The sequence below is a fragment of the Dromiciops gliroides genome, chromosome 4, assembly GCF_019393635.1.
Source record: "Dromiciops gliroides isolate mDroGli1 chromosome 4, mDroGli1.pri, whole genome shotgun sequence".
NCBI classification, from domain to species: Eukaryota; Metazoa; Chordata; class Mammalia; order Microbiotheria; family Microbiotheriidae; genus Dromiciops; species Dromiciops gliroides.
Window position 1 is genome coordinate 195649597 of NC_057864.1, and position 27551 is coordinate 195677147.

Below are 27551 nucleotides of genomic sequence, written 5' to 3' on the forward strand. Positions count from 1 at the left end.
AACGCTAGTCCTTCAATCTCTGACACACCCACCCCCCCCAAATCCAGCTTGGAAGGATCGGGATCTCTTTGATTGACATCCAACAAGCCAACGGATTTTCAGGGTTATGAAAAATCTGTTTCCCCTCCTCCAAGGAGGCGGAGAGAGACTCTGTGGAATGACTAAGAGCATAGCCATGGGAAGAAGGTACCTTGGAAACGATGGGACTAACAGCCAATGGAAGGAAAGGGCCGTTCTAAACGACGTGTGAGACCGCCAACGGCTACTGCTGTTACAGGGTCGCGTGGTTTCCGCTCCTTGAGGGCGGGGGAGCGTCCCAAACGGAAGGTGGTTGTTGTCAGTGCCTCAGGTTTGAAACTGGGGGTCGGGCACCAGAGCCGTTGTCTGTCGCTGCGGGGCTCTCCCCCCTCCCCCCCGCCACCGGTCCCTGCTGACCCCACCCTCCTCCCTCCCGTCCCACCTCCCGACCCCCATCCCCACCCCGCCCCCCACCCCAGACCTCCCCCTCGAGTCCCTCGGCTGGGTCCGGCCCGGCCTCTTTCCTCCGCTCCGGCTTTTTGGGCCCGGAGGGCGGCCCTGCTGCCGCCGCCATGTCCCTGCACGGAAAGCGGAAGGAGATCTACAAGTATGAGGCACCGTGGACGGTATACGCCATGAACTGGAGCGTGCGGCCCGACAAGCGCTTCCGCCTGGCGCTGGGCAGTTTTGTGGAGGAGTACAACAACAAGGTGGGGGCGGGGCCCGGAGGCGCGAGACCCTGGGGTTGGGGGAGGGGAGGGAAGGGAACTGACCGGCGCTGGCCCCTCCCCTCTAGCCTCGCACCCCTGCCGCGCTGCGTGTCCCCCTTTCCTGGACCTACCCTGGTCCCCTGGGGGAGGTGGCTGGAAAGTGGGCGGGGGGGAGTGTTCGAAATTTAAAAACGAACTGCCTGTTCCGTTGTCTTCGTGACCCCCTCCTCCCGAGTTTTCTTCTCCTTTCTCGGTTTCCCTTCCTTAGTTTTGCTTCCTTTCCTTCCTAAGTTTTCCTCTCCCTCCCTCCGCACCTTTCCTCCCCCTCCTTTCTCAGTTTCCCTCCTCTTTGCTGAGCTCCCCACCTTCCTGAGTTTTCCTCCCTGTAAAACGAGGATATCTGTAGTAGCCACTTTTCAGTGTTAACGTGCGGTTCAAACAAGACTGTAAAATGACTCACTTTGTGAAAAAGCTAGTTATTCCCCCTCTGGCTTCCTCCAGTCTTGATGTCACTAGGGGCTCCCTCCTCAGCGTCTAGAAGAGGAACCTCTGAGAGGTGAACATTCATTGCAACAAACTCTTACTAAGTGCTCTGCTTGGCATAGAGGCAGCTTTGCATAGAGGATAGAGAGATTGGAAAGCCAATGTTCCATTCCTGGCATACTGCCGTGGTCTGGGGCAAGTCACTTAATCTTTCCGTGCCCCACATTGCTCCGAAATGCTATAAATTAGAGCAGTATCAGTGGAGGGAGCTGCATGAGCTTATGGGCAAGGCTCTTAACCTCATAGTGCCCCAGCAGCTCTAAGACTATATGTTACAGAGTAACATCAGTGGAGGGAGTTTCTACATCAGCGTTCTCTGCGCCAATGAAATCATGGGTCAAAGAAAAGTGGTGCTGTACACTGATAGTTGCTGGGCAAGAGACAAATATCAGTCATACACACGTGCACGAACTTAAAACCGCACTAAAACTTGGAACACACTATATATATAACCCATATATTTTCCTCTCATTGTGGAAGGCCCCTCTATATTCATTACCTCAATTTCTTCACCATCTTTGTAATCTGACTTCTTTCTGACCCCAATGCTCTCTCCAGGATACCTTTTGATTTACCTTTTCTCAGCCCTTGCCTTTCTATATTTTTTGACTCTTGACTCTCCCCCTTGTTCTGAATACTTTCATAACATTACGCTTTTACTATTATTTGTTCTTTCTGTCTCCTTGGCTGGATCATCATGCAGCTTTGCTTTTTTTTTTTTTTTTTTGGCTTAGGTGTCCCCAGGGCCCTGTCCTGTGACATTTTATCTAAACTATCTATACACTATTTCCTTGATGGCCATATTTCCATGACTTCAAGTATCTTCTTAATTCAGAAGATTCCCAAAACTATTCAGACCTAACTTTTCTTCTGAACTCTATCTACCTGTCTTTCATTGTCAACAAGCTACTGGGGAATTATTTCCCTTATCTCCTATAGGCATATCAAGCACAACTTGTCTAAGTGTGGTATAATAAAAAGAGTTCTTAGGAGAAACCTGAGAGTAAATATTCTGCCTCTAATACTTACTAGCTGTGTGATCATGAGGTCATTTACTCCCATCAGTTTTTTTGGTCCATTTCTGTGATTTTCATGGTCCATTATGGAAACTCTTTCCATGGATGCAAATCATCAAATCATCTGTAATTTATAACCTGAGAGTCCCTGGGGCATGACAAGCTAAAAGACTTGCCCATGGTCACACAGCTAATTAGTGTGTCAGTCAGAACTGGACCATGTCTTCTTGGTTTCAAGACTAGCACACTGTGTCCTATACCATTTTACAGATGAAAAAACTGAGGCTCGTGGGAGTTGATAACCACTGTAAGTATTTATCTCACAAAGTAAAATAATCTGTATTCAGTGCTTTGTACATTTTTTTTAAGCTTTGAAGTGTTATATAATTATCAGGAAGTATTTGTTTAAAAGAAAACTTATCATTCTACTTTTTCTCTTGAGGACACCACCATGTATCTAGTCACATTGTGTTTGTAACATAACCTCTGAGACATACTCTATTTCTCCCATCCAACCCCCCCCTTTATGAATTTCATCTCCACATCATCAATTGTATGTATCTCTTTTCCTCATAAGGCCACCAGCCTAATTCAGACCCTGATCACCTCTTCCCTAGACTAGTGTAATAGCCTACTGATTGCTCTTCCTACTTCTGGTATTTCTTTTGATCCATCATCCAGACATGTATCAACATCATCTTCCCAAAGCACAGGTCTGACTTTATCACTGCCCTTGTTAAAACCTTCTGTGGCTCCTCAATCATTGTGGCTTGGGTAGCAGATGCCCTCTTCAGTCTGGCATTCAAGGTTCTTCACAGTAAAGCTAGAGATTGTTTCCAGCCTTATTTCAGACTCCTTCCCTTCATGAATGTGGTCAAGGTACATGTTGAATCTCCTCCATAGAAGGTAAGCTGCTTGAGAGCAGGGATTGTTTTGTCTTGGACTTTGTGTAATTTGTGCCTGTCTGACTTTGAGTGTTTGTGTAATGGAAATCACAGATCAGAGTCAGTGAGATGTTGGCTTCAATTGGTAGACATTTACCTCTTATTCCTGTTGATTCTAAGACTATTGCACAGTTGTCTCTCTCACTTTAGTGCTTCTTGACTAATTCACTTCCAGTTTAACTGGCTGGAGCAGAGTTCAGTATTTTTATTCTATGAAACCATTGAAGTCTCTTCATTTTTGACACTTCTAGCTCATTACCCACACCCCTTTGGGGAGTATTTAAGATTATTGAAAGTTTTTAGATAATATAATCCCTTATTTTACAGATGAAGAAACTGAGGCTTTGTAGCAGAGCCGGAAGCTTCAACTACAAACTATAGGTATTGTTTGCTGATTAAAGTTACTCTTCCTTTTGCCTTAGACTTTATACCTTAACAGTCTGTGATACCTGTTTTGAAAAAGAGGTTCATTGCTGGTAGAATCCACGTTTACTGTGAAAACATTTTCATTTGCAGTTGTGTTAATTACACTCTTTTTATGGGGAAAAGAGAAAGTTTCATATTTCAGTAGGAAAAAGAAATATCTTTAAGGCAACCTTCAGATTCCTTATCTTATGAAAAGTTCTGATTGGGCATTACTGAGCTGGTTAACTAAAACCTTTTGTCGTCTTGTTACAAAAAGACATTGGCCTGGCTTTACAACATTGGGGGGGGGGCCAAAAAAATAGTGTTACTAAGAGTGACAGCATGATATAGTAGATTGTAAGCTTTGTTCTGCTGCTTAGCTATGTCATTTAGTCTCTGGGGAATCCATCAGACACCAACTTTGCTGGTCTCTGCCATAGGAGGGAGACCTTTGGGCAAACTTCTGGGCTGTAGTTGGCTTAATAAAAGATTTTACAGAGGGTTTCTTTAAAAGTTGAGCTCTCACCACTTGATATTACTTGATTTACCAGGGAAAAAAAATAGTTTACATACTACTTTTCAGAAACATTAATTGCATTAGTGTGGTACTTCTCTGCTTAGTGCAACTTTATTTCTTATGGGACCACATTGAATTGTGATTTTGGGAAAAGAATGAATTTGCTAACTCCTTCACAGATCTTTTATGCTGAAATTGGATCAAGTGTGAATGAACATAAAAAAAATGTTGACAAGGGATTTTGAGCTTTGAGATTTTCAGATCTTTATCATTACAAATCTCTTTAAAGGGAAATATTGTCTCAGATGAGGAGACTTGAGACCAGCATAATAGTGTCAAGCATACTAGAGAGAGAAGATCTTTCATGCACTTGAATGTAGGATTCAGATTGCTGAGTCGCCAATTCATAGTTCTTTTCACTTGGAAAATGTTGTCTCTAGTCATATAAAAATAAAAAGTGAGTTTAGAAAATTATTCTCCTGATCACAAAGGAGATACGATAAACGACCAGGCAAGGGTAACTTTTTAATTTAATTGTTTTCTGGAGAGGTTTTGTCTAGGTAGGAAAGAGTGAAATTCATTCTTTACTTGGTGTTAGGATTAGGTGTTTCCAAGAGCCTCTTTTCTTTGAAGACACAGAAGGAGATTGTTAATTTCAAATAGATAAATTGCATATTTTCTTAATTGACAAGAAATAGAGGGAACAAAAGGAAATTGGGATGTGTGGAGGCTGGAGATGGAGGAAAATAAAAGCCTTATGTCTGTGAAACTACTGTGGACTTGCTTTCCTCATCACTTGCAAATAGGGAGCTTACAATGTTGAAGGAATCCATTTTATAGTGAAATTTGAGTCAGATGCAAGAGTCCTTCTGTACATCAGGCTAATAATTCTGTAGACATCTCAAATCAACATGTAGAAAACAGAATTCTTTGCCTCTTCTACCCCCCTAGACCCACAACCTGTCCCTCTTCCAGACTTCCTTATTTCTGTCAGGGGGACCATCATCCTTGCAACCCAAGTTCAAAAGCTTAGTCTTATATTCTTCTCACCAATGCAGTGGTACAGAAGAGTTCCAGGGAACTCATGATAGAAGAGGATCTCCAAATCCAAGGGAAAAAAAAAACAAAACTGTGGCGTGTAGATGCTGAATGAACCATACTATTTCTTTTGGTTTTGGTGCTGTTGTTTTTTCTATTTTGAGGTTTTTCATCATTGCTCTGATTTTTCTCTTATAACATGACTAATGCAGAAATAGGATTAATGTTATTGTGTGTGTGTGTATATATATATATATATATATATATATATAATCTATATCAGATTACCTGATGTCTAGGGGAGGGGGGGAGGGAGGGGAGGGAGGGAGAAAAATCTGAAATTGGAAAACCTGTATAAATAAAAGTTGAGAACTATCTTTACATGTAACGGGGAAAAAATAAAATACTTTATTAATTAAAATAAATAAAAACAAAAATATGAACTATAAAAAAAAGCTTAGGCTTAGTCTTGACTACTTGCTCTCACCCCACATGTGAGTCAGTTGTCAAATCTTGTATTTACTTATCTCCACAATATCTGTTGCTTCCTCTGTTCTCTTCTTTCCATTCAGTCACCACTATTGTTCAGGCCCTTTTCATCACTCACCTAGATTATATTTCAGTAGCCTCCAAATTGGTCTTCCTAACAGTCTCTCTCCATTCCAAACTATCCTTCACTCAGCTGCCAGAGTGATTTTCCTAATGCACAGATATAACCATGTCACCTTCCTATTCAATAAACTCAGGTGATTTCCTCATGCCTCTGGAATAAAAAACTACTTTATTGGATCTTTTATTTATAGTTTTGGGTTCTAATTTTTATTCCTCTTCCCTGAGGTGGCAAACAATCAGACATGGGTTATACATGTATGATTATGTAAAGTCATTTTGTACGAGGAAACTTGATTAAAAGAAAAAAATGAAAGAAAGTGAAAAATAGCATGCTTCAGTCTGTTCCATCAATATCAGTTCTTTCTTTGGAGGTGGTTAGTATGTTTCATCAGTAGTCCTTTGAGATTGTCTTGGATCATTGTATTGTTGAGAATAGTCACATCATTCACAGTTCTTCATCAAACAATATTGCTGTCTCTGTGTACAATGTTCTCTTGGTTCTGCTCACTTCACAATACATCATTTCATACATGTCTTTCCAGGTCTTTCGGAAGTGATGCTGCTTGTCATTTCTTATAGCACAATAATATTCCATCACCATCATATGCCACAGTTCGTTTAGCCATTCCCCAATTGATGGGCATTCCTTTGATTTCCAATTCTTAGCCACCACAAAAAGAGCTGCTATAAAATGTTTTTGTACAAAATAGGTCTTTTTCTCTTTTGGGGGGATGTCCTTTTGGAATATAAACTAGCAGTGGTATTGCTGGATCAAAGGGTATGTACATTTCTATAGCCCTTTGGGCATAGTTCCAAATTGCTCTCGGAATTGGTTGAATCTTTTCACAACTCCACCAACAGTGGATTAGTATCCCAATTTTCACCACATCCCCTCCAACATCCAATATTTCTATTTTTGTTATATTTGCCCACTCTGATAGGTATGGGGTGATACCTCAGAGGTGTTTTAATTTGTATTTCTCCGATCATAATGATCTCGAGCATTTTTTTCATATGATTATAGGTAGCTTTGATTTCTTTGTCTGAAAACTGTTCATATCCTTTCCATTTATCAATTGCAAAATGACTTGTATTTTTATAAATTTGATGCAGTTCTCTACATATTAAGAAATGAGGGCCTTTATCAGAGATAATTTGTTTCAAAAATTCTTTCCCAGTTTTCTACTTCCCTTATAATCTTTATTACATTAGTGTTGTTTGTGCAAAAGCTTTTTAATTTTATGCAATCATAAATAATCTGTTTTATATTTTATTTATTCTCTACATCTTCTTCGGTCCTAAATTCTTCCTCTGCCATAATATCTGACAGATAAACAATTCCATACTCCCTTAATTTGATTATGTTATCATCCTTTATGTGTTAATCATGTACCCATTTTGACCTCATTTTAATATACAGTGTGAGATGTTGGTCTATACCTAGTTTCTGCCATACTGTTTTCCAGTTTTCCCAGCAAGTTTTTGTCAAATAATGAGTTTTTTGTTCCAAAAGCTTAGATATTTAGGCTTATCATATACTAGATTATTACAGGCATTTAACGGTAGTGTATTTCTATCTATTCTATTCACTGATCTATGTCTCTGTTAGCCAAGTACGGATTGTTTTGATAATTACTGCTTTATAATACAGCTTGAGATCTGGTACTGCATATTATTGATATGGTCGTTTATGCTGATCATTTTCCTAATATTGAACCAGCCCTGCATTCCTGGTATAAATCCACTGATCATAGTGTATGGACCCTGGTGGGTATATTTCTGTAATCTTTTTGCTAGTATTTTATTTAAAATTTTTGCATCAATATTCATTAGCGAGATTGTTTTATAATTTTCTTTCTCTGTTTTGTCTCTTCCTGGTTTGGGCATCAGCACCATGTTTGTCTCATAAAAGGAATTTGGTAGGACTCCACTTTTTTTTTTCCCCCAATAATTTATATAGTATTGGGATTAATTATTCTTTAAATGTTTGGTAGAATTCACTTGTGAATTCATCTGGTCCTGGAGATTTTTTCTTAGTAAGTTCATTGATGCTTCTTCAATTTCTTTTTCTAAATTGGGTTATTTAAAATATTTTATGTCTTCTTCTGTAATCTGTGTAATTTATGTTTTTGTAGATATCATCTATGTTCATTTAGATTGTCAATTTGTTGGCATATAATTGGGCAAAATAGTTCCTAATAATTGTCTCTATTTTCCTCTTCATTGGTGCTGAGCTCACCCCCTTTTCTATTAGATCTTTGTAGCATTTTATAACTTGGCAACCATCTTTCTAGCCTTATTACATATACTTTTCTCCCTGTACCAATGTGGTCTTATTGTTCTCCTACATTATGTTTGCTCCATTTGTTTTCCATACCTGGAATTCAATCAGGAAATTAGAAAAATACCAAAGTTTAAATTAGGGGACCTCCGAGGCCAGTCTGATATCTGTAAAAGCTCTTAAGAAAATAAATTTTTTAAGAGAATCCACATTTCAGGACGGTATCTACAATGTTAGAATTCTCAGGAAACACAACTGGTGCTGGACTTGGAGTTAATAAGACCTGGGTTCAATACTGCTCTAGATACCTCCATAGCTGAATGGTCAAATCATATGTGTGTCATGTAATATGCTAGCTAGTAGTAAGTTGCTAATAATAAAAGAGATGAAAGTCTTGCTGGAATCTTTGTCAGGGTAGGTCCATTCAAAACCCTCCCAGCCTCAAGTTGGTCTTTTATGTGGGAAAATAGTAGGATCTGACTTAAACCTTTCTAGAAAAGACCTTAATTTCTTTAATGTCATAATCAAGTCAACTAAGCATTTTTTAAGCACCCCTACTTTGTGCTAGGCACTGCTTTAAGTCCTGGGGATGAAAAGAAGTACAAAACAATCCCTATGCTCAAGGAGTTCACAGTCTTACGGGAGCTTGTGTGTCCATTAAATCTTTCTCTGAGGACAGCTGAGTCCTTCTGCTCTCACTCTGCCTGATGCCTTGCTTCCCACTTTAATTTTCCCTATATTAGTATGAATTTGTTCCTGTTTTACTACAAAGGATACTGGTTTGGTTCTTTGGTTCATCAAATCATAAACAATTTTTCTTTTTCAGTACCTATATTCCTACTACAGAATTCCTGTTCAGGCCCTTATTACCTTTTTGGATTATTACAATAGTCTAATGCTCTTCTTATCTTTCAGTGTCTTCCCTTCAATCCATTCTGCCTGTACTTCAAAATATATTCCAGAAAACCTCTCTTTGGTATATTCTCCTGAGGAGATGAAATTAGTCTTCAGTGACTTTCACAGTGCTTGGCACATAACTGGGGTGCTTAATATAAATGTTTATTGACATGACAACTCTAGGTACTAAGTTTGGATTCCTTAGCCTGGCATTCAAGGTCCTCTACAGTCTGTCCCAGCCCTGCCCATCCAGACTATATCTCTTACATGAATGTCTCCTTCCAGACAGTTTTATTCACCTTCAGTAACACCTGAATTTCCTCGTACTTTTGTTCATGTTGTTCTGCCTACTTTCAAAACTTTCCTCTTTTATGTCTCCCTATCCAAATCATACTTCCTTCAGGACATCATGGTATAAAGAGAATAGTTAATTTCGGTATCAGCACTTGGGTATAAACCCAAGCTCTGTTACTGCCTGTTTAATCTTGGCCAAGTCACTTTCTCTCTTTGAGCCTCAACTTCTTTGTTTTTAAATGGGCAGGCGTTGAACTACATGACCTTTGAAGTTTTTCTACAAGAAATAATTGCACTTTTCTTGATCACACACTCTAAAAGTGACCCTCTGCCTCCTTGAAACTTACTGCTGGAACATTATCACAATTTAACACAATTTATCATTTGTATAGTTCTTTTGACAGTTAAGCCTGTTTATTCCTTGTGACAACTATTCTCTTTTACTGAGCTGTGATCTAAATGTTTTATCATTACTTAACTTCACTCTGTTACATCTTTTCAATTATATTATAAACTCTTTGAGGGCAGGAACTGGGTCAAAGATGTCTAAGACATATTTGTATTCCCATTCCCCTCAGTGTAGGAAAATCAGTGCAGTGTAAATCAATTTGTTTTGATTGGATTTAGTCCTACCTGGGCTTACAAAATGAATACAGAATTGGAAAATGGGGAGAAAGACAATGCTTTTATGGCTTAGTCCCAGAAAAGAAGTAGAGGGGAGAAAGGGAAATGTTTAAAAAATAAATCTTATAATATTTGCAAGAGTAAGGACTATAGTCTCATAATAGCTGCTTACTAAGAATTTCACCATTCCATCTGACAGGCTCAGTAAAGACCTGTTTCTTGGCAGTTCAAAGTAGCAGAACCCTCTAGTGATGACAGCAAAGTATGTAAATGAGTTAATGACCAAAATTCATTCCAAGGAAAAGTGAGGAAGCACAACCAGAGGGAAAATTTCTCATTTGTTATCTTCACTGTCCGTTTTCAACTTTAAATGGAATGAAGTGTTTGCCTTTGCATTAAAAGTTGTATAAAATCTCCATTTTTTTAAAGAAACCTCTATAAAACCAGATAGCTGTATAATGAAGATAAGTTTCTCTACAAGTCTTGATTAGCAGTAAGGTTGTCAGGACTTCTGTCACTGACCGTGATTTGTTATATCAGTACTCTACCATCATCTGGCCTGACTTACTTCATGGGGAAAAACCCAACATTATTATATTACTCAAATTTTGTGTATTCCTGGTCCAGCTTGGTAGGTTTGAGATGAAGAGAGTTCCGAATTTATTTGAGAAACACTTTTGACCATCCTTACCCACCACCAAAGCTAATGTGGATCCCTGACACAAAAGGAGTCTACCCAGATCTGTTGGCAACCAGTGGTGACTATCTTCGTGTGTGGAGGGTAAGTATGATGGTGTTGATGAACGGCTAGCCTTTTGGACATGTAGGCCTTAAAATTAGCCTCAGGCTCCCTGAGCAGGGGGGGGGCTCTGAGCCAGTCTAAGCTGCTCTGTCGAAAAAACGGCTGGCCCATGCGCACAGTAGAAAGGGGCACAAAAAATCTCGGGGACACCAGAGTTTGCTTTGCCCAGCTCTCAGGTCCCGGCACGCAGGAATAAATATATAGCTTAGTTTCTCTAACCCAGGAACTTTCAAAACTCAAGTTAAAGATGTGCTTTAAGTTTATTTTACTCTTGTACTTCTAGTACTATCTAAGTCTTTATATAGTTTCCCTAGCGTTCATGTGTACAGAGAAACAAAGACTCTCCAGTCATATACTGTGACAGAGTAAAATAACCAAGGCAGGGAGATTCTAAGCAATCCAGACTTTATTCACCGAAGTGTTGGTTTTATATAGCTGTCAAAATTAGAAGTTTAATGAACCTTATATAAGAATGACAGTTACTAAGTTAAATCTTCAATATATGTGTGTGTTGAGCACTCTATTCCCTTTACAACTAAATTGTTGTTGTTTTTTTAAGTAAGTTAAACAAAATACTATGTTTTATTGTATAAACCCAGCATAGAAGCACGCCTACCTGGCTTTACCAGAGCTTGTGCCAGAACAGCAAAGAGAGCAACTAAGTAGTCAAGATGCAAGCAGCAATTTTTTGGCTTTGAGATTATGGGAAGATCTTTTCATCTCTTGCTGCTCTGAAGGAAATTGTGGATAGGATTTTAAAAGATTAAGTAGTCATTAGAAGTAAATTGAGAAAGAACTTTTTTAGAAAGATACTTGGGAGCCTTGGGCTTTATTACCACGTTTTTTGACTTAATTGTTTTTTCCATGTTGTTTATTAGTGAGATATAAGGTTTCTAGGAGTCTGTGAATAATAAAAATATTGTACTGATAAATAGCCTTGATATAATCAGCAACTCTGATCAACACTGTGACCCACCATGATTCCACAGGACTTGGGAAAGCATGCTCCTCATTTCCTGATACAGAGGTGGTAGACTCACAGAGAAGATTGAGACTTTTTTTTTCCTCCCTCCCTTTCTCCCTTCCTGCCTTCTTTTTGACGTAACCAATGTAGAAATTTGTTTTGCCTGACTATTTATGACTTGTTAAAAGGTTTTTGTTTTTCTTGCTTTCTCACTGGGAGTGGGAGAAGGAAAAGTGGAAAGGAGAGGTGAATTTTCATTTGAAAAACATTTTAATTTAAAAAATAAACATATCTGTTAAATGACACTGTGAATGGTTATTATTAGCAGTTTTTATTGTTGCCTACAGGTTGGTGAAACAGAGACCAGACTAGAGTGTTTGCTAAACAATAACAAGAACTCTGACTTCTGTGCTCCCTTGACTTCCTTTGACTGGAACGAGGTAGATCCTTATCTCTTAGGTAAGAGAAGGAAGATGTTATAGCACCTGTGACAGGAGAAGAAAGAACTTGTGTTCTGAGTTGCAAAACCAAGCCTCTTTCTAACTGTGGGTCTAAGATCTTAGCATCTCAGTAGCAAGGAGGGAAAGCACCTATAACCACCTACTATGTGCCAGGCACTCTGCTAAATGCTTTACAATATAGCAATGTGAGGATGAGCAGCTTAGATACAGTATTGTATTTGATCCCTTATTGTTCTTCAGGTGTTTACATTTTGTCTACACTCTAAATTAATCACTGAATACAGGGACTATGTACTAATTGTATAATTTTATTCAGTTAATCATTCTGTACTTCATTTTCTTTTTCTATAAAATTAGTTTGGATAGGGAAGGAGAGGGAGCAAGCATTTATGTCTCCTACGTGCCAGACTGCTATATTTTCTCATTTGATCATCACAACAACCTTGTGAAGTAGGTGACATTATTTACAGTATTTTAGGGTTGAGGACTCTGAGGCAGGCAGAAGTTAAGTAACTAGACCAGGGACACACAACTAGTAATTTTCTGAGGTGAGCTTTGAACTCAGGGCTTCTTGACTCCAGGACCAGCATGCTATCCACTGTACCACCTGCCTGACTTATTAGGATAATATAGCAATTTTTATCCATATTGGTAGAGGGTTTCCTTTCACAGGAAATTCCTTATGCCAGTGAATTCACTGGTCTGGTCCAGAAATACTTGCAGTATCTTACTCACAGGGTGGTTGTGAGGAAAGTGTTTTACAAACTTTAAAGTGCTATATAAATGTGAGTTAGTATTCTTATCATGTACTGTATTATACTTTATCCCTCTCAGTGCCTAGCATGGTTATTTGTACTAAGGAGGAGCTGAAGAAATATTTGAATGAATGAATGTTGTTACAAGGCTAATCAGTAAAGGAAAGAAAACTCAGAATGAAATAGTTTCACTTCAAGTAGCTCATTTATATTGGTTGTTTCAGGTACCTCAAGCATTGATACAACCTGTACTATCTGGGGTCTGGAGACTGGTCAGGTTCTAGGGAGAGTGAATCTAGTATCTGGCCATGTGAAGACTCAGCTGATAGCACATGACAAAGAGGTGATATGTCTTTCTTTTTTCCTTTTTCTCTATAGCTTTGTGTTTGCTTTGTTGTACATGTCAACCTTCCACTATCTGTTTTACAGCTAGGGGGAACTGTATTATACTCTTTACCTTCCTGATTAAATTGAAAATAAGTTAACCCTTAAAAAAAAAATACAGTGTTGTATTGCTCTTGATCAGGGCCCTCCCTTTTTTACATAATCTGGGAGCGAAGAATGTTTTTGGTTTGGGGGGTTTTTTTGTTTTGTTTTCATTTTAAAATGTAAAAACCCTAGCTGTGTGATTCCGGGCAAGTCACTTAACCCTCATTGCCCCGCCAAAAAAAAAAAAGTTAAAACCATTCTTAACTCACAGGCCATAGGAGAGCCGGTACAGGGACTAGGCATAGTTTATCAGCTTTTGCTCTTGATGGTGAATCAAAATATACTCGGAAGAAATGTAATAAAAAATATAAATATGTACACTAACCAAAAAACTCACTTAATTTAAACAAGACAAGCACCTTATTGATACAGTGAGCATATCCCTTTCTTCTTTCCTTTCCCCATCACTGCTTATATAGAGTAACATCCCCAACATTGTTCCTTCACTTTGACCCTTTTTATAGTAAATTTCACAAAAGTGGTCATTTATACTTCCCCATCCTTCATTTCTATAGTCCTGGGTTGAGGGATCTTGGCACTGTGTCCCACAGATATAGTTTTTAAACCTATTAAGAAAAAAGCCTACATTTTTTGAAGTAGTCCCCAGAAAGAAGTTGTAGCTTTTTTGAGATAAGGCTTTTTTTTTTTTTTTGCTATATTAAAGTCAGATTGGGACCTCTTGTCTCTAAACATTTTTACCTTATTGTAAGCAGCAGCATTCTTAGTAACTTTAGTATAGAATAATCAACTTAATGAAACCTGGCATCTGGACAGAAAATAATTTTTTTCCCCTCCAGATAAGTTTTTATAGATCTTTTTTTTACTAAATAGCTATTGTTATTCCTATTCAGTCAAATTCATTTTGACATTTCTGTATCAGTATGAGTAGAGACAGGGCTAGCTCTTTTTGACAAATGTAATTGTTGATACTGGGTTAGTTTGGAGGTTATCTTAAAATGTTTGTTCTTGTGACTACTCCCTTGCCTTCTCTGATTTCCTCATACACCATTTGCTCATCTTTTTCACTTTATCTTAAGCTGCCAGAAGATGGTATTAAATGTCTTGTTAAGGCTAAAATTCTAGCTAGTCTGTCTAAAATATCTTATGAGTGGTCACCAATAAATTATAAGCTTTAGCAAGAGTTAGACTTTTAAGCATTTATTAAAGAGAATAAGAATTTGGTAAAGAGAGAGAAAGGCCTACATTCATCTATTAAAGGGAGAGCACATTTCTAGCTCCACTCTCTGCCAGAGTCCCCAGGAAAAGAGCCCCCCGTCAGAGCGCCAGGCTCCCCCCTTCTTCCTCCCACCAGCAAACGTCACTTCCTGACACCAAAGAAAAGACTCCTGGTCTTGCCCTCAAAGACCTTCACTTCATGGCGGAGCTTTTCTACAGTAAGTCTCCAGCAGGTGGCATCATTCCAGTCGGTACAGTCTCTTCTGAAAGGCTGTGCCTTAAATCTCAGAACAGAGATATTAGGTTGTCACTGTTTGCGAGTTGGTTACTAGGTTACTAATAAAAGGCAAGCCTTTCTTTTTTCTCCAGTTAGTAAAAAAAGTTAAAGGGACCTTAGAGATCACCCAGCCTGCCCCCCGAATTTTACAGATGTGGAAATGAGAGGCTCATAAAGGTGATGTGACTGACCTGATCAGGGTCATATCAGTGGTTGAGGTGGAAGTCTTTTGATTTCAAGTTCATTGATCTTTTCCCCTAGTCCATACCTGTCTCTAACTTCTAATAGTAAGGTTTTTGTTATAAGATGACTCAACTTTTTACCAGATTACCCAGGGGTTCAGTGAAAGAAGGCCGCCCAGCTGAGAAGACTGAGGAGAAGCTTCTGGGCCTCTAGGCAAAGATTTCTGTATCTTGATCATGTGGCAATACCCTGCAGTGATCTCTTTGGACTCCTGGCTTAAAAGAAACTAAACTAGAGACCGGCTGCTCTGAAGAAATTGATCTGAGCCTCCTGGTAGCTTTTAGGTTGTTATTTTTTCCCCCACATCAAAATCAGGGAACCTTGGTTTTAGGGCTATTTCTTACCAATTGGATTTGTGTGAAAGTGCTCCCCAGCCAAAGTCATAGGGCTGCTGGGGACCCTGTACTGGAAGATATTCTTAGTGACTGTGGTGAAACACGGTGTTGAAATAATGTACAACTTCTCTTGCCATTAGTCTTGGGCTAACTCTTAGGATGAGCAAGTATCTTGATCTAGTTAACATTATAGATGTGGCTATCCTTTTCATCCTTTATGGTATGACATAGTTGTACTCACTGCTATATTTCTGGTCTCCTCCCTCCTCTGCTTTTTGTTCCATGCTCTTTCACAGCTGTTCCCTGGATTTCCTTTCTAATTTTTTCCTCTGTTAACATCTCAGCTCCTCTGGCTTCCCACAGACTCTGAACCTGCTCCCTTTGCTGCCACCATATCTACTCCAAACTTTTAGTGGTGCACTGAATCCCATCACCTCAATTCTGACTAAATTGTTGTAAAATCAGTGTTTCCTTTTTTGTAGAGCTGAGACAAAGTTTTCCAGAAGAATTTTACTAGGCAAGGGAACAGCTAGGTTGTGCAGTGGATAAAGCACTGGCCCTGGATTCAGGAGGACCTGAGTTCAAATGTGGCTTTAGACACTTGACACTGACTAGCTGTGTGACCCTGGGCAAGTCACATAATCCTCATTGCCCCCCCCCCAAAAAAAGAAGAATTTTACTAGGCAAGTCAAAAAAAACCCACACATATACAAAAACAGAGGTATGATCTCGTTTATAGAATGCACATTTGTGATCCTTAATTTTTAACATCTGAGAAGAATTTGGCAAAGTGAATAGTGGGCTCCTTAGAGTTCAGGAGACCCAAGTTCAAGTTCTACCTCTGACACTGACTTTGTAATTCTGGCAAGTCACTTAACTTTTCAGTGCTCTTGGCAATTTTCTAAGACTTAGAAGTTGCAGAGAAGTTGTCAACCTTCATTGGTCGAGGGAATTTCCTCATCTAGGACTTCTCCTGTACAGTGAATACAGGTCCAGTCCTTTTCCCTAGTTCTATCTTTAACATCTAGCCCAGGAGTACCTAACCCAGAGTCCATGAGGTAATTTGGTTAAATATTTTGTAACTATTTCAGTAAAATTGATTTTCCTTTGTACTGTATATTTGCTTTATGCATGTAAAAACATTATACTGAAGACTTCATGGGTTCACCAGATGACCAGAATGGTCCATGGCAACTAGGTAGTGCAGTGGATAGAGTGCAGGACTTGGAGTCAGGAAGATCTACTGAGTTCAAATTCGACTCAAGACACTAGCTGTGTGACTCTGGGCAATTAACTTAAGCTCTTATCCACCCTAGTTTTCTCTATATATGATGGAGATAATAATAGCACCAACTTGACAGAGTTGTTGGGGGGATAAAGGAGACAATATGGTAAAACAATTGGAAATCTTAAAGTACTATATAAATGCTAGCTGTTACGACACACACAAAAAAGGTTAAGAACACATGATCTGGCTAAAATCTGTGTCATTAATTCAGTGTCAGAGGATCTGATTCTTATTTTTGTCTGCGTTTTAAATGAAAAGGATTTACAAACTTTTTGTCCAAGATAATTTATGTCAGCACCAACTGAAACTTCAGATCAGGTAGTATCCTCATTTCTTCCCAGAGTCTATTTCCAGGTATGGTAGCCTCCTCAGTTTCTCTAAGTATGTTTCCTAATTTTAACTTAAAGACATGAGCTCCCCACATTGGGCTTCAGGCTGTACTTTAATTCCTTATCTTTCCTGGCTTTTGCTTATTCTCTTCTTGGCTTCCCTTAATTATGACACTCCCCTTATATGTTCCAAGGATTCCCGTCCTGGACTTTTAGGGCCATCCTTTATTGACTGGATATATATTCATAATTTTCTGGGGATATCTATGGCTTAGGACTCCTGAAGTTTTTAACCTTGTCTTATGCTTTTTTACCTTCTTTTTTTGGTTTGAATAACCATTCATTATCTGCTTATTCAGACCAGTTTACCCCTTTGGCAAAGCTAAACTTCTAAGTTGTTTTAAGTTAGCATCTTGGCTTTTTTTTCCTCAAGTGGCCATTTGTCCTCTGGTAAGTCTCAGCCTTTTACCCTTGATCTATATGCATCACATCACTCTACTAGATCACCATAAGAAGACTCTTTGTTTCTTCTTATTTAAAAGCCCATATGCCTCTCTTTTGGGCCACCACTAGTTTTCTATTCCTGATCCTTAGAGACAACTCCAAGTCTGAGCTTATGTGCACAGCAGAGATGATTACTAAGTGTTGAACCAATGAATGATGTAGCTTTTCCTGGCTCAGGTTACCAATGCTTCTGATTCCTAATGTTTTCTAAGAACATCACTCAGGTGCTCACCTCCCCTACACCCTTCAGGGAAGTAGAATAAGCATACTATAAGAATAATAGACATAATTTAAAATAAAGGATTATGTGTCATAGGAAAAGTTGTAACACCTTAAATACATTTGGGAGTATAAAAACACCTAAAAATAAATGACAATTTTAATCTGTTTCTTTCTCCTCCAAATTAATGAGTCTTTGTTAGAGATTTCATAACAGAATTGGGATGGTTCGTCTTCATACTCTCATTTTTCAGTTTTTCTTCAGTTAACTGATGAAACTACTACATTTGTATTTGTGATTCTTGGTATTAATGTTGTTATTGGTATTTTAGTCAAGGACTCTTTGGGACTATTTTTCTGAGCCCAAACAAGTGAAACCCATAGGGATTATAATCTTCAGTTGTACATGCCTTGTTGATTCTAACAGCAAGACAAAGGCTGGTTACATGCCCTGGCTTTCACTGTGCTCCAAGTATGAAGAATAATGCTTAAAATAATTTATGCTACATAGGACAGCAGGCTATCTGCCTTTGGTTGGGGGGAGTTAGGGAAGAAAGTTTAGTGAAGTATTTTGTGGCCTGTAGACTGTCATTAGTCTTAGGCTCTGTGTCATACAGCAGGAGAGTTTATTTCCCACTCTCCCATTTGCATAGTGTTTACCTCTTTTGTGTCAAAAACCCTATCAGAGGTGGTCCATTGGTACTTGGATGAGCTGGAGATTACACATTTCCCTGCTGGAAGAGAAAGAGACTAGTGTTGATTCTGACAGTTTTTTCTTATCTCTGAGCAGGTCTATGGACATTGCATTTAGTCGGGCCGGGGGCAGGCAGGGACCATGTTTGCTTCAGAGGGGTGCAGATGGTTCTGTGCGGATGTTTGATCTCCGCACCCTAGAGCACAGTACCATCATTTATGAAGACCACAGCATCATCCTCTGCTACGTCTCTGTTGGAACAAGCAGGACCCTAACTATTAGCCACAATGGCCATGGATGGAATGGAGGTAAGCTTTTCTTCCTTATGGGAACCTATTTGGTCTGTTAGGTTGCAGAAGTTCTGCCCCACTAATTCAGTCTACATTCTGCTCAGAATACTCATTGCACCATGGTTTTGTGGACTGGAAATTATAGCCAAAAAACCCTTTTTCTAGTCCTCCACTATAATTTTGATAAGTATGCTTGTAGTCATTTGGGAAAGATTTTTTCTATTTTTTATCCAGGCACTTTCTTCTTTGTTCACCTAGCTGAAATAGACATGACCCTTCCTTTCTGAATCCTATCCTTTGAAAAAGAAATGAGTGGGGGGCAGCTGGGTGGCAAAGTGGATTAGAGCAGTGCCCTGGATGCAGGAGGACCTGAGTTCAAAATCTGCCTCAGACACTTGACACTAGCTGTATGACCCTGGGCAAGTCACTATACCCTCAATTTGCCCCTGCCAAAAAAAAAAAGAAATGAAAGAAAGAAAGAAAAAGAAATGAGTTACAGCTAGAGCTGGGATAAATCAGTAACAGATAAATCAGTAACAGCAGTGTATTGCATAATGTTGATGTCACCACAAAAAGGATTTCCATTTTCTTCCAAATTATCTAAATGCAAGTGAAAATTCTGGCTTTTTCTTGACTTTGGCAAAAAAAAAAAAAACAGCACTTTGGTATCTTAAACTCTTAATTAAGTATGCACATAATTCCTATTATAGGCAGCTAAATGGGGCATGCAACAGCAAATTCCCTGCACTTGTCACTTATTCCTGCTCTGCTCTACCTTGCAACATAAACTGCCTTATATAACTTTAAGTACCATAGAACAGACAGTTCCCACTTTATGTAAATGGCCACAGACCTTTACATAAAATGATTTTTATGTAATGCAAATGAATTTGCCCATGTATGTATAGGAAGAAAGGAAGGGGACCTTGTGCCCATGGAGAGAGGGGCTGGTACATAGTTCAAGGACGTGTGGGGGCCAGGAACAGAAAAGCAAGAGCAGGAAGAGACGGCCAAGGCTAGCCACATGGGGACCTGTCGAAATGGAGAGGAAGAACACACGGGGGCCAGACATGTGGAACCAGAAATGGATATAGAACAAGATGGGAGACATGTAGAGGCTGGGGATAGACAGGTAGCACCATGCACAGACACTCGGGTTAGACACTCGGGCAGTTGGGTGGAGTGGGGCAGAGGTCTCCTATCTGCACTGGAAGTCTCAAACCAAGGTCCCAGTCTAGTGGGAGTCTCTCCATGCATCTGTTGTTCTGCTTTCACTTGAAAGTTTTGTTTTTTGGGGGGGGTTTTGGTTTGTTTATTTTGTTTGGGTTTTGGTGGGGTGGTGGGAGGCATAGAGTGCTATAGTAAAGTTAGTGTAGGTCTTTTTTTTGGGATGTGAGTTTGTTTCTGAATTCTATTTGTAAAATTGAATTTGCATAATGTGAATTTACATGAAGTGAGAATTGTCTGTATACTGCTTGTTTCCCCTGCTCAGTGCTTCTTCCCTTGTCATTCCAGCCACTTTTGGAACTCTTTTTAGGTGGTTAAGCCATAAACATCTAGTATCTTTTTTAAATATGTAGGAAAAAGTATGTTTTTTAAAAAATGTTTCTTTTTGTGTTGTGTATGATTTCTTCCTCAACTGAAGTTAATGGTATCATTATTTACTGTTTCTACAGGTGGTAATTTTGGATGTACGAGTTCCCTGCACCCCTGTTGCCAGGTTAAACAACCACCGAGCATGTGTCAATGGCATTGCCTGGGCTCCACATTCATCTTGCCACATCTGTACTGCAGAGTAATGTGGGGAGAAAGAAGGATGGAGGGAGGGAGGAGTTTCTGTCTTTTTTTCCCTTTAACTATAATTTATCTGAATAAAAACTGAGTTTCAGAGTTTTATACAAAGTAAGTTAACCAGGACTTACTTTACACTTTTGTTTTTGTTTTTGTTTTTGTGGGCAATGAGTGTTAAGTGACTTGCCCAGGGTCACACAGCTAGTAAGTATCAAGGTCCTCCTCAATCCAGGGCTGGTGCTTTATCCACTATCTCACACTTATAAAATGAGACTAAGCCTTCTTTTTTGATTCTTCCACTTAGAATGGGACCATTTCAACATACAGTATAAGAACATAGATTTAGAATTGGAAGAGACTTCAGGGATGTCTATTCTAGCAGTCTCATGTTATAGTTTAGGAAACTGAGGTACAGAAAGGTTTAGTCACTTGCCCAAGTTCACACAGGTAGCAAGTGGTTTATCCTGGGTGTTATGTGTCAGGGTAGGAAAAAAGGTACCTTTTGGGGCTATATAAGAAACTGACTTGAGACCCTACCAATCTAAAGTATCTCACTTAGGTTTGACATATAGTGGATCTCTGAATGTTTATGGTGGGCCAGAATACACTTCGATGGGTAGTAGAATGTACTTTCTAATTCTTTTATATTTTACCAAGCCAGAAGTATTACCTCTTTAAAAATGTTAACTTGGTAGCTTACCTTTGAGTCACTTGGGGGAAATAATTGACAACAGAATTCAGGAGTTTCAACTTCTGATTTTTTTTTTTGTCCTTTCCGGCATAGTTTCTCCTCATCAGTAGTTGAGGAGCTTATCACTTCGATTACCAAGTAAAAGATGTCGATATAATGTTTTATGTGAAAGTTTATTAAAATTTGTCGTAGCCCCCTTCCCCCCCTTACATTGCTTCAAGAGAATAATAGCTCAGTTTATGTGAACCATAAAGAACTCAAGGAGCAATTTTAATGTATTGCTATTTAATTTTATATCGTTCATGTCCAGAAATAACTCCCTCTGACAAATTGAATCTATTTTTTTTATTGTTTTGTTTTGTTTTGTTTTGGTTTGGTTTTAGTGAGGCAGTTGGAGTTAAGTGACTTGCCCAGGGTCACACAGCTAGTAAGTGTTAAGTGTCTGAGGCCAGATTTGAACTCAGGTACTCCTGACTCAGGGCTGGTGCTCTGTCCACTGCGCCATCTAGCTGCCCCCAAATGAATCTTAAAGAAAATCAATTTAATAAAAATACTTGATACAGTGACTATCTGACAATGTAGAAAACATACTGCCCTATTGGGCTCTTGCCCTCCCTGTTGAGAGAAGGAAAGTATTTTTCTTTATCTGTTCTCCAGAACTATTACTGGGTTTTTTCAGTTTCTTTAGCGTTTGACTGCCTTTTAGTAATCTTTTTGTTTATATCCTAGGAGCAATTTATTTTCTGCCTCTATAGGATTTATGTTTTAACTTTTTATTTCAAAGTTCGGTAGCATATGTTTGGAGTTGCCTTTGGTAGTTTTCTCTTTTTAAAAATTGGAATGAGGTAGGGAGAGAGAGAGTACTCTTGGAGAACAAAGATCCCAAGGAATTTCTCTACTGTGACTGGGAAGGGTGCTGTTCTCTTGCAAGTCTGTGGGCCTTTGCCCCTTGGGAGCATGGAGTATGGTCAGTTTGGTGAGATGAGAGTATTAGACAATTTGCTTAATGTAGGGAAATATTTTAGTGCTCTCTCCTGTTGTTCTGTCTTACTACAAGTTGTTATTTTTTAGAGCTTACACTGAATTAAGAGGTAAATCTGTCACACTCACCTTAGTAAAAAAAAAGTTCAGTATTGCCCACAGCTAGCACTTTAGTTAGAATTTTAGTTCGAGTTTTCTTAGGTCACTCTTGAATCTAAAAGGGGTTTCCAATCTGGTATGCTCTGGTGAGATTTAAGAAGCCATTAGCTTTGAAGTCCACAGTTCTTTTTTGAGAAGGAGCTTTATACTAATGTCTTTACCCTTGAGTTCCTGAAATTAGTCTGGGAGGAAGCCATTCTAATTCTTGGAATGATGGCTGTAATATCTTAGTGTGTTACCTGAATTTTGACCCAGTTTATTGTTTTTACTTGTCTTAGCGGATGACCATCAGGCCTCTCATCTGGGATATCCAGCAAATGCCCCGAGCCATTGAGGACCCTATCTTAGCCTACACAGCAGAAGGTGAAATCAACAATGTACAGTGGGCATCAACTCAGCCTGACTGGATAGCCATCTGCTACAACAACTGTCTGGAGATACTGAGAGTTTAATGCTGTTGGGGCAGTCCATGCCGAAGAGGCAGGGGCTATGTTTTCTGCCCCATCCCTGTCCCCAAAGTAAGAACAAATTTCCAGTGGCCAGTATGTCTTTTGTTGCTTTGCATCCACTGTTCCCAGAAGCTGCTCTAGGAGTTTCTTGCCAGTCTCCCCGTTGCCTGTGCTGGACTCAGAACACAGTGATGTGTGGAGCCTCCTTGGCCTCTGAGGTTGTGTTTCTTCTCCCCCTATTCTCCCTTGTTTTCTCAATTAAAAATTTCTGTATATTTGTTTGTCAGCTGTTGTGTTAATGAGCATTATAAGCACTAGCTGTGTTTGTGTTAATCTACTGCATATATCTGTATCTGTCAGCTGCCTGAGGCAGCAAATCCAATTCACTTGTTAGCTCTTAAATGGAAAGAAAATATCAATTTTGAAGGAGTCTCTCCTTTTGTCATTTGCTGTCTTTAATACATTTCAAGTTTGTATTTTTTTTAATCTGTTGACTGAGTTTTTATGAAATGAATTTTCTCTTCCTAATTCTTCCTTTGTTATCGAGTCCTTTCTGTTTCTGCCCTGTGCTTCACAGGGTCCGTAACTGGGCCTGGGCTGCTTTGAGCTCATGGACAGCTTCCATGCTTTGTTGGGTCATTGCCTGAGCTATATGAATTTGGCCTGAATGAACTTGTTGATCTGAAGTGTGCTTACTTGTCACAACTTTGTCTTAACTTGGCTCTGCCTAAGCAAGACATCCTTACCTCCAAAAAAGATAGGAGGTTTTATGTTGCACACTGAAGTACTACCTTCGTGTTCTCTTACCAGCTACCTAAGGAAATGATACTAGGGTTTTGGCAGATAGGCTGTCTGTCTGAAGCCCATTCTGTAAGGCAGTGGTGTCAAACTTAAATAGAAATGGTTACCCCTAATCCATGCATAAGGATCCCTGTGGGCTGCATATGGACTTACTTTTAAAATGTAACATTATCTGTGTTTTATTGTATTATTATTTATTTTGTTAAATATTTCCCAATTACATTTTAATCTGGTTTGGGCCATCTAGGTCACTGGCCTTCTGTTTGACACCTCTGCTGTCAGCAAACAACAACAACAAAAGAAAAGAAAAGCTAAGTTTGGGGTAAATTTCCAGTTTGGAAAATGTCACTGAATTCCAGTAGTGTCGTAATTTTATTTCCTGCCAGGGTACATACCCCAAAGCTTATATTTTCTTTCTAGTTGGATTGGCAAGAATAATTTCTAAGTCACACTAATTGTTTCTTTTCTTTTCTTTTATGGCAGGGCAATGAGGGTTAAGCTAGTAAGTGTCAAGTGTCTGAGTCCGGGTTTGAACTCAGGTCCTCCTGAATCCAAGGCTGGTGCTTTATCCACTGTGCCACCTACCTGCTCCCTTAATTGTTTCTTTTTGTTTGATTTAATGTGACATTTAATGTTGCATTGGGCAGCTTTGGAGACTGAATCTGACAGGAGATGAAGTTCCTTCTTGAGAATGGCATGGTCCTGCAATTTAATCCATGAATAAGGTCCCCTATAAGAGATACCTAATAATTTAGTCCACTCCACGATTAAAGTCCCCCACTAAGAAAGGGACTATTTAAAAGAATCTTAGACACCAACGTCCTCCCCCAGCCTGCTGAGCATCTGGGAAGCATTATTGCTTATAAGCTGCAGGTATTGGTTTCTAGTCATTGAGCTTGTACCACAGAATGAGGATTATGTGGACTCTACTATTGAATGATTCCTGGGGTTAGATTTGTTTACAGAGTTTTTGGAGAATTTCAGAGAAGAGTTTGAGGAGTTACCAGAAATAGCAGTCAGCATTTGAACTTTTTAATTCTTGTCTGCTGCTGCTATTCTGTCATTAATTGCTACTAAGAAATTAAACAGCTCACTTTGCTCTTGATAAGAACCTTCTTATTCAGAGGGAGTTATATATGTGATGGGGAAAGCTTAGTTAATTTTCTTTATTACAGATAGACTTGTTAAAAGAAAGATATTCTGGGTTCTGCGTATTGTACAGTAGTACTCTCCCCAAAGTCATATTTAATTATTGACTGTGGCTCTTTGTACATAAAATTATTTTCCACATTTGATCCTAGGTTTGTATTCAGATCATCTGTAAATTTGGGGCAAAAATTCTTTTCAAAATCCTCTTTATATGTAACTTGTAATTTTTTTAATGATGATGATGATGAAGTTAAGTTTTACTAAGACCTTGAATCCTGACTGATCTTGGTTGCTTTGTGTTGCCTAGTCTTGGAGGTAGTCACTACCTTCCAATAGGAATGTGACTAAAATGGAACCTAGTATTGCTGCTGCATGGCTGTGCTAAACACCAGGAAAGAAGGTACCTGGCTTAGCTAAACTCTGGATTAAGATTCCTTATCCTACCTCAACTCATACCTAGAGTTATTGACAAGAAGATTTAGTGGTAACTGGAAGCTGAAAGAAACATAGATTTAAAATGAATAACAAAGAATATATTTGAACAAAGGTGGTTAAACTTTTTAAAGCCAAGAATTATTTCTTATTGATATTTTGTCCTTCAGACTCTTTATTCTTGCTCTAACCCAGAATATTATTCAGTTTTAGCTGTCCTTGTAGTCTTCTGACTGTTGTGATCCACTATTTGTTCACCACCCAAGTTCCTTCTTGCTCCAGTGCACCACCATTTGGCTGGTATTTGGGAGTCTCTCTTGGCCTTACAAGCACAGACTTCTTTCAGGTCTGGTCTACTTCCCTTCTGTTTGAAAGAATACTTTTCTCTTTTTTTTCTATCCCTTCTCTCCTATCCCCAAAATACACAGTATCCCAAAAAGACTTATTTTATTAATTAATTTAAAAAACTTTAATAGTTTAAAAACACACGAAGACTTTGAGATACCCTGTATAATAATAAGACTATCTATTGAATTTTTTCCAAATAAGCAAAATCTAAATGTCTCTAGACTTTTTCCCAGAGAGGGTAGACTTTAAAGCACTATTTTATTTTACTTATTTTTGGCAGTGTGGAAAGCCACTGTTCACCTGTATATCCCTAGTGTGGATTAATTTCAGTTATAACCTGGTGTAGACTAAAAAGTTTCATCATAACTACCTGGGCCTCATCTCAATCCTTTTATTAGGTTCTATGAACTAATTATCAGCCAGTAAGTAGACCAAACTTTCCTTTTAACAGTGGTGATGCTATTTTTGCTGTAGTCCCAGTGATGAAACCTTTTCCTTACAGTATGTTAAGTGTGTTTTCAAAACTTCTTCTATCAGACTTTCCAAAGAACTCCTTACAGCAGCCAACATTAAACTACCTGGAAATATACAAGTCACAAATATTGTAACTAGGCAGATGGATGTGTTCTTTCTGGCCTTCAGAAATCTGCTTTGACTTTTTAATTAGAATTTAAAACTTTTCATCTGGGGCTGCACCCCACCACAAAATCAATAATTCCTAATGGTCTTGTTAACGGGACCTTTTCCATCTATGTGTATTCAGTGACACCCTTAATTATATCTTATCCTCCTATTTCCCTCCTAACTCAACAAAGTTGAACCTTTCTTTTGACAGCTGATTTTTCTCCCTACCCTTTTATGGATCCTGAATAACAGAAACTACAGAATTTATTTTGTTACAGCTCCAGGGTCTCAAACTCAGTAGGTTTGCATCCTTACATGTTATGCTATAAGTTTACTAGATCTGAAGCTATTGCTAACAAAACCTAGGACTGTTTTATAGCTTCTAACCTTAGCAGTAGGAATTCTATTTTTTATTTTTTAGTTCACATGTTCTATGAACAGGATTAGGCCGATGTTTTGTTCTTATGAGGGACATTGAAAAAGACTGGCCTTCCACAATATCAGAATAAGCAAATTCATATTGACTTCATTTGACCACACAAATTGATAGTTGTCAACCAGAAAAAATAAGCTCGTTAGCTTTGGGCCCACCCAATTTTGAAATATCTTGTTAGGTCAATGAAGAAAGTGGAATAACTTCCAGTTGGATTGTTCCATACTCCAGATCACCTTTTAGCTTCTCCTATAAATGACTCTTGTCTGAAGTCTATTCCTTCTGAATTATTCCGGTGAGGAATGAAATCAATTCTGGGCCGAGGTTTTTTTATGTTGTTCCTGATCGACTACTGAGCAAAATTCTTAGGTCTGTCTGGAGAAGCGGGTAGTGAATAGAAACAAGCAGTGGTGAATAGAAACATTAGCCAAGACTTTTGAGTGTATCAACAAGTTTAGAAATCAGGTAAAGAATCTGATCACTTTTACTCAGAGTACCTTTCCTTCAAGCATAGGGCTTAAAAGGAGTGGCAGGTTTTTTTCCATTAAATTCTTAGCTTTCAGAGGGCTTGGGAAGAAACAGTGGAATAGTTCCAGAAATTGTGGTGGTGGTTTTAATTATTGCAAGGGGTTTTCAGAGTATTAGAGACTGCCAGAATACATGCGCGTGCCTGTGCATGTGTGTGTGTGTAAAATTTAAGAGAAAAGAATGGCTAGAATGGACACATTTTTCAGGATTTGTTTTTTCTTTTTTTATCCTCTAGATGTTTTGCTCTGTTAGTAGCTATGGAGGCAGTGGGTACTCCACTCCTGCTGTTCTAGTCAGTCTTCATTGACTTTTAGCTCTATACTGAATTAGAGGTGACATTTAGTGGGCCAACTTCTATTTACCTTTTCCCAAACCATGGCTCCCCTCCATCATGGAGAGGAGAGATTGTACTCTGTTATGATTTATCTCTTATTTATTCC

At 38.9% G+C, this 27551-nt stretch overlaps 1 protein-coding gene across 1 annotated transcript; it reads left to right on the top strand.

Moving 5' to 3' along the window:
- Positions 1-314: 314 nt before the first annotated feature.
- DCAF7 (DDB1 and CUL4 associated factor 7) lies at positions 315-23324 on the top strand. Its single transcript, XM_044005429.1, is given in 12 exon segments — positions 315-728; positions 3594-3612; positions 10542-10562; positions 10565-10680; positions 12013-12124; positions 13106-13226; positions 18535-18656; positions 18659-18712; positions 18715-18743; positions 20402-20520; positions 20955-20963; positions 22640-23324. Coding segments are annotated over 12 exon segments (1020 nt in total). The 5' UTR covers positions 315-590; the 3' UTR covers positions 22800-23324.
- The last annotated feature ends 4227 nt before the right edge of the window (positions 23325-27551 follow it).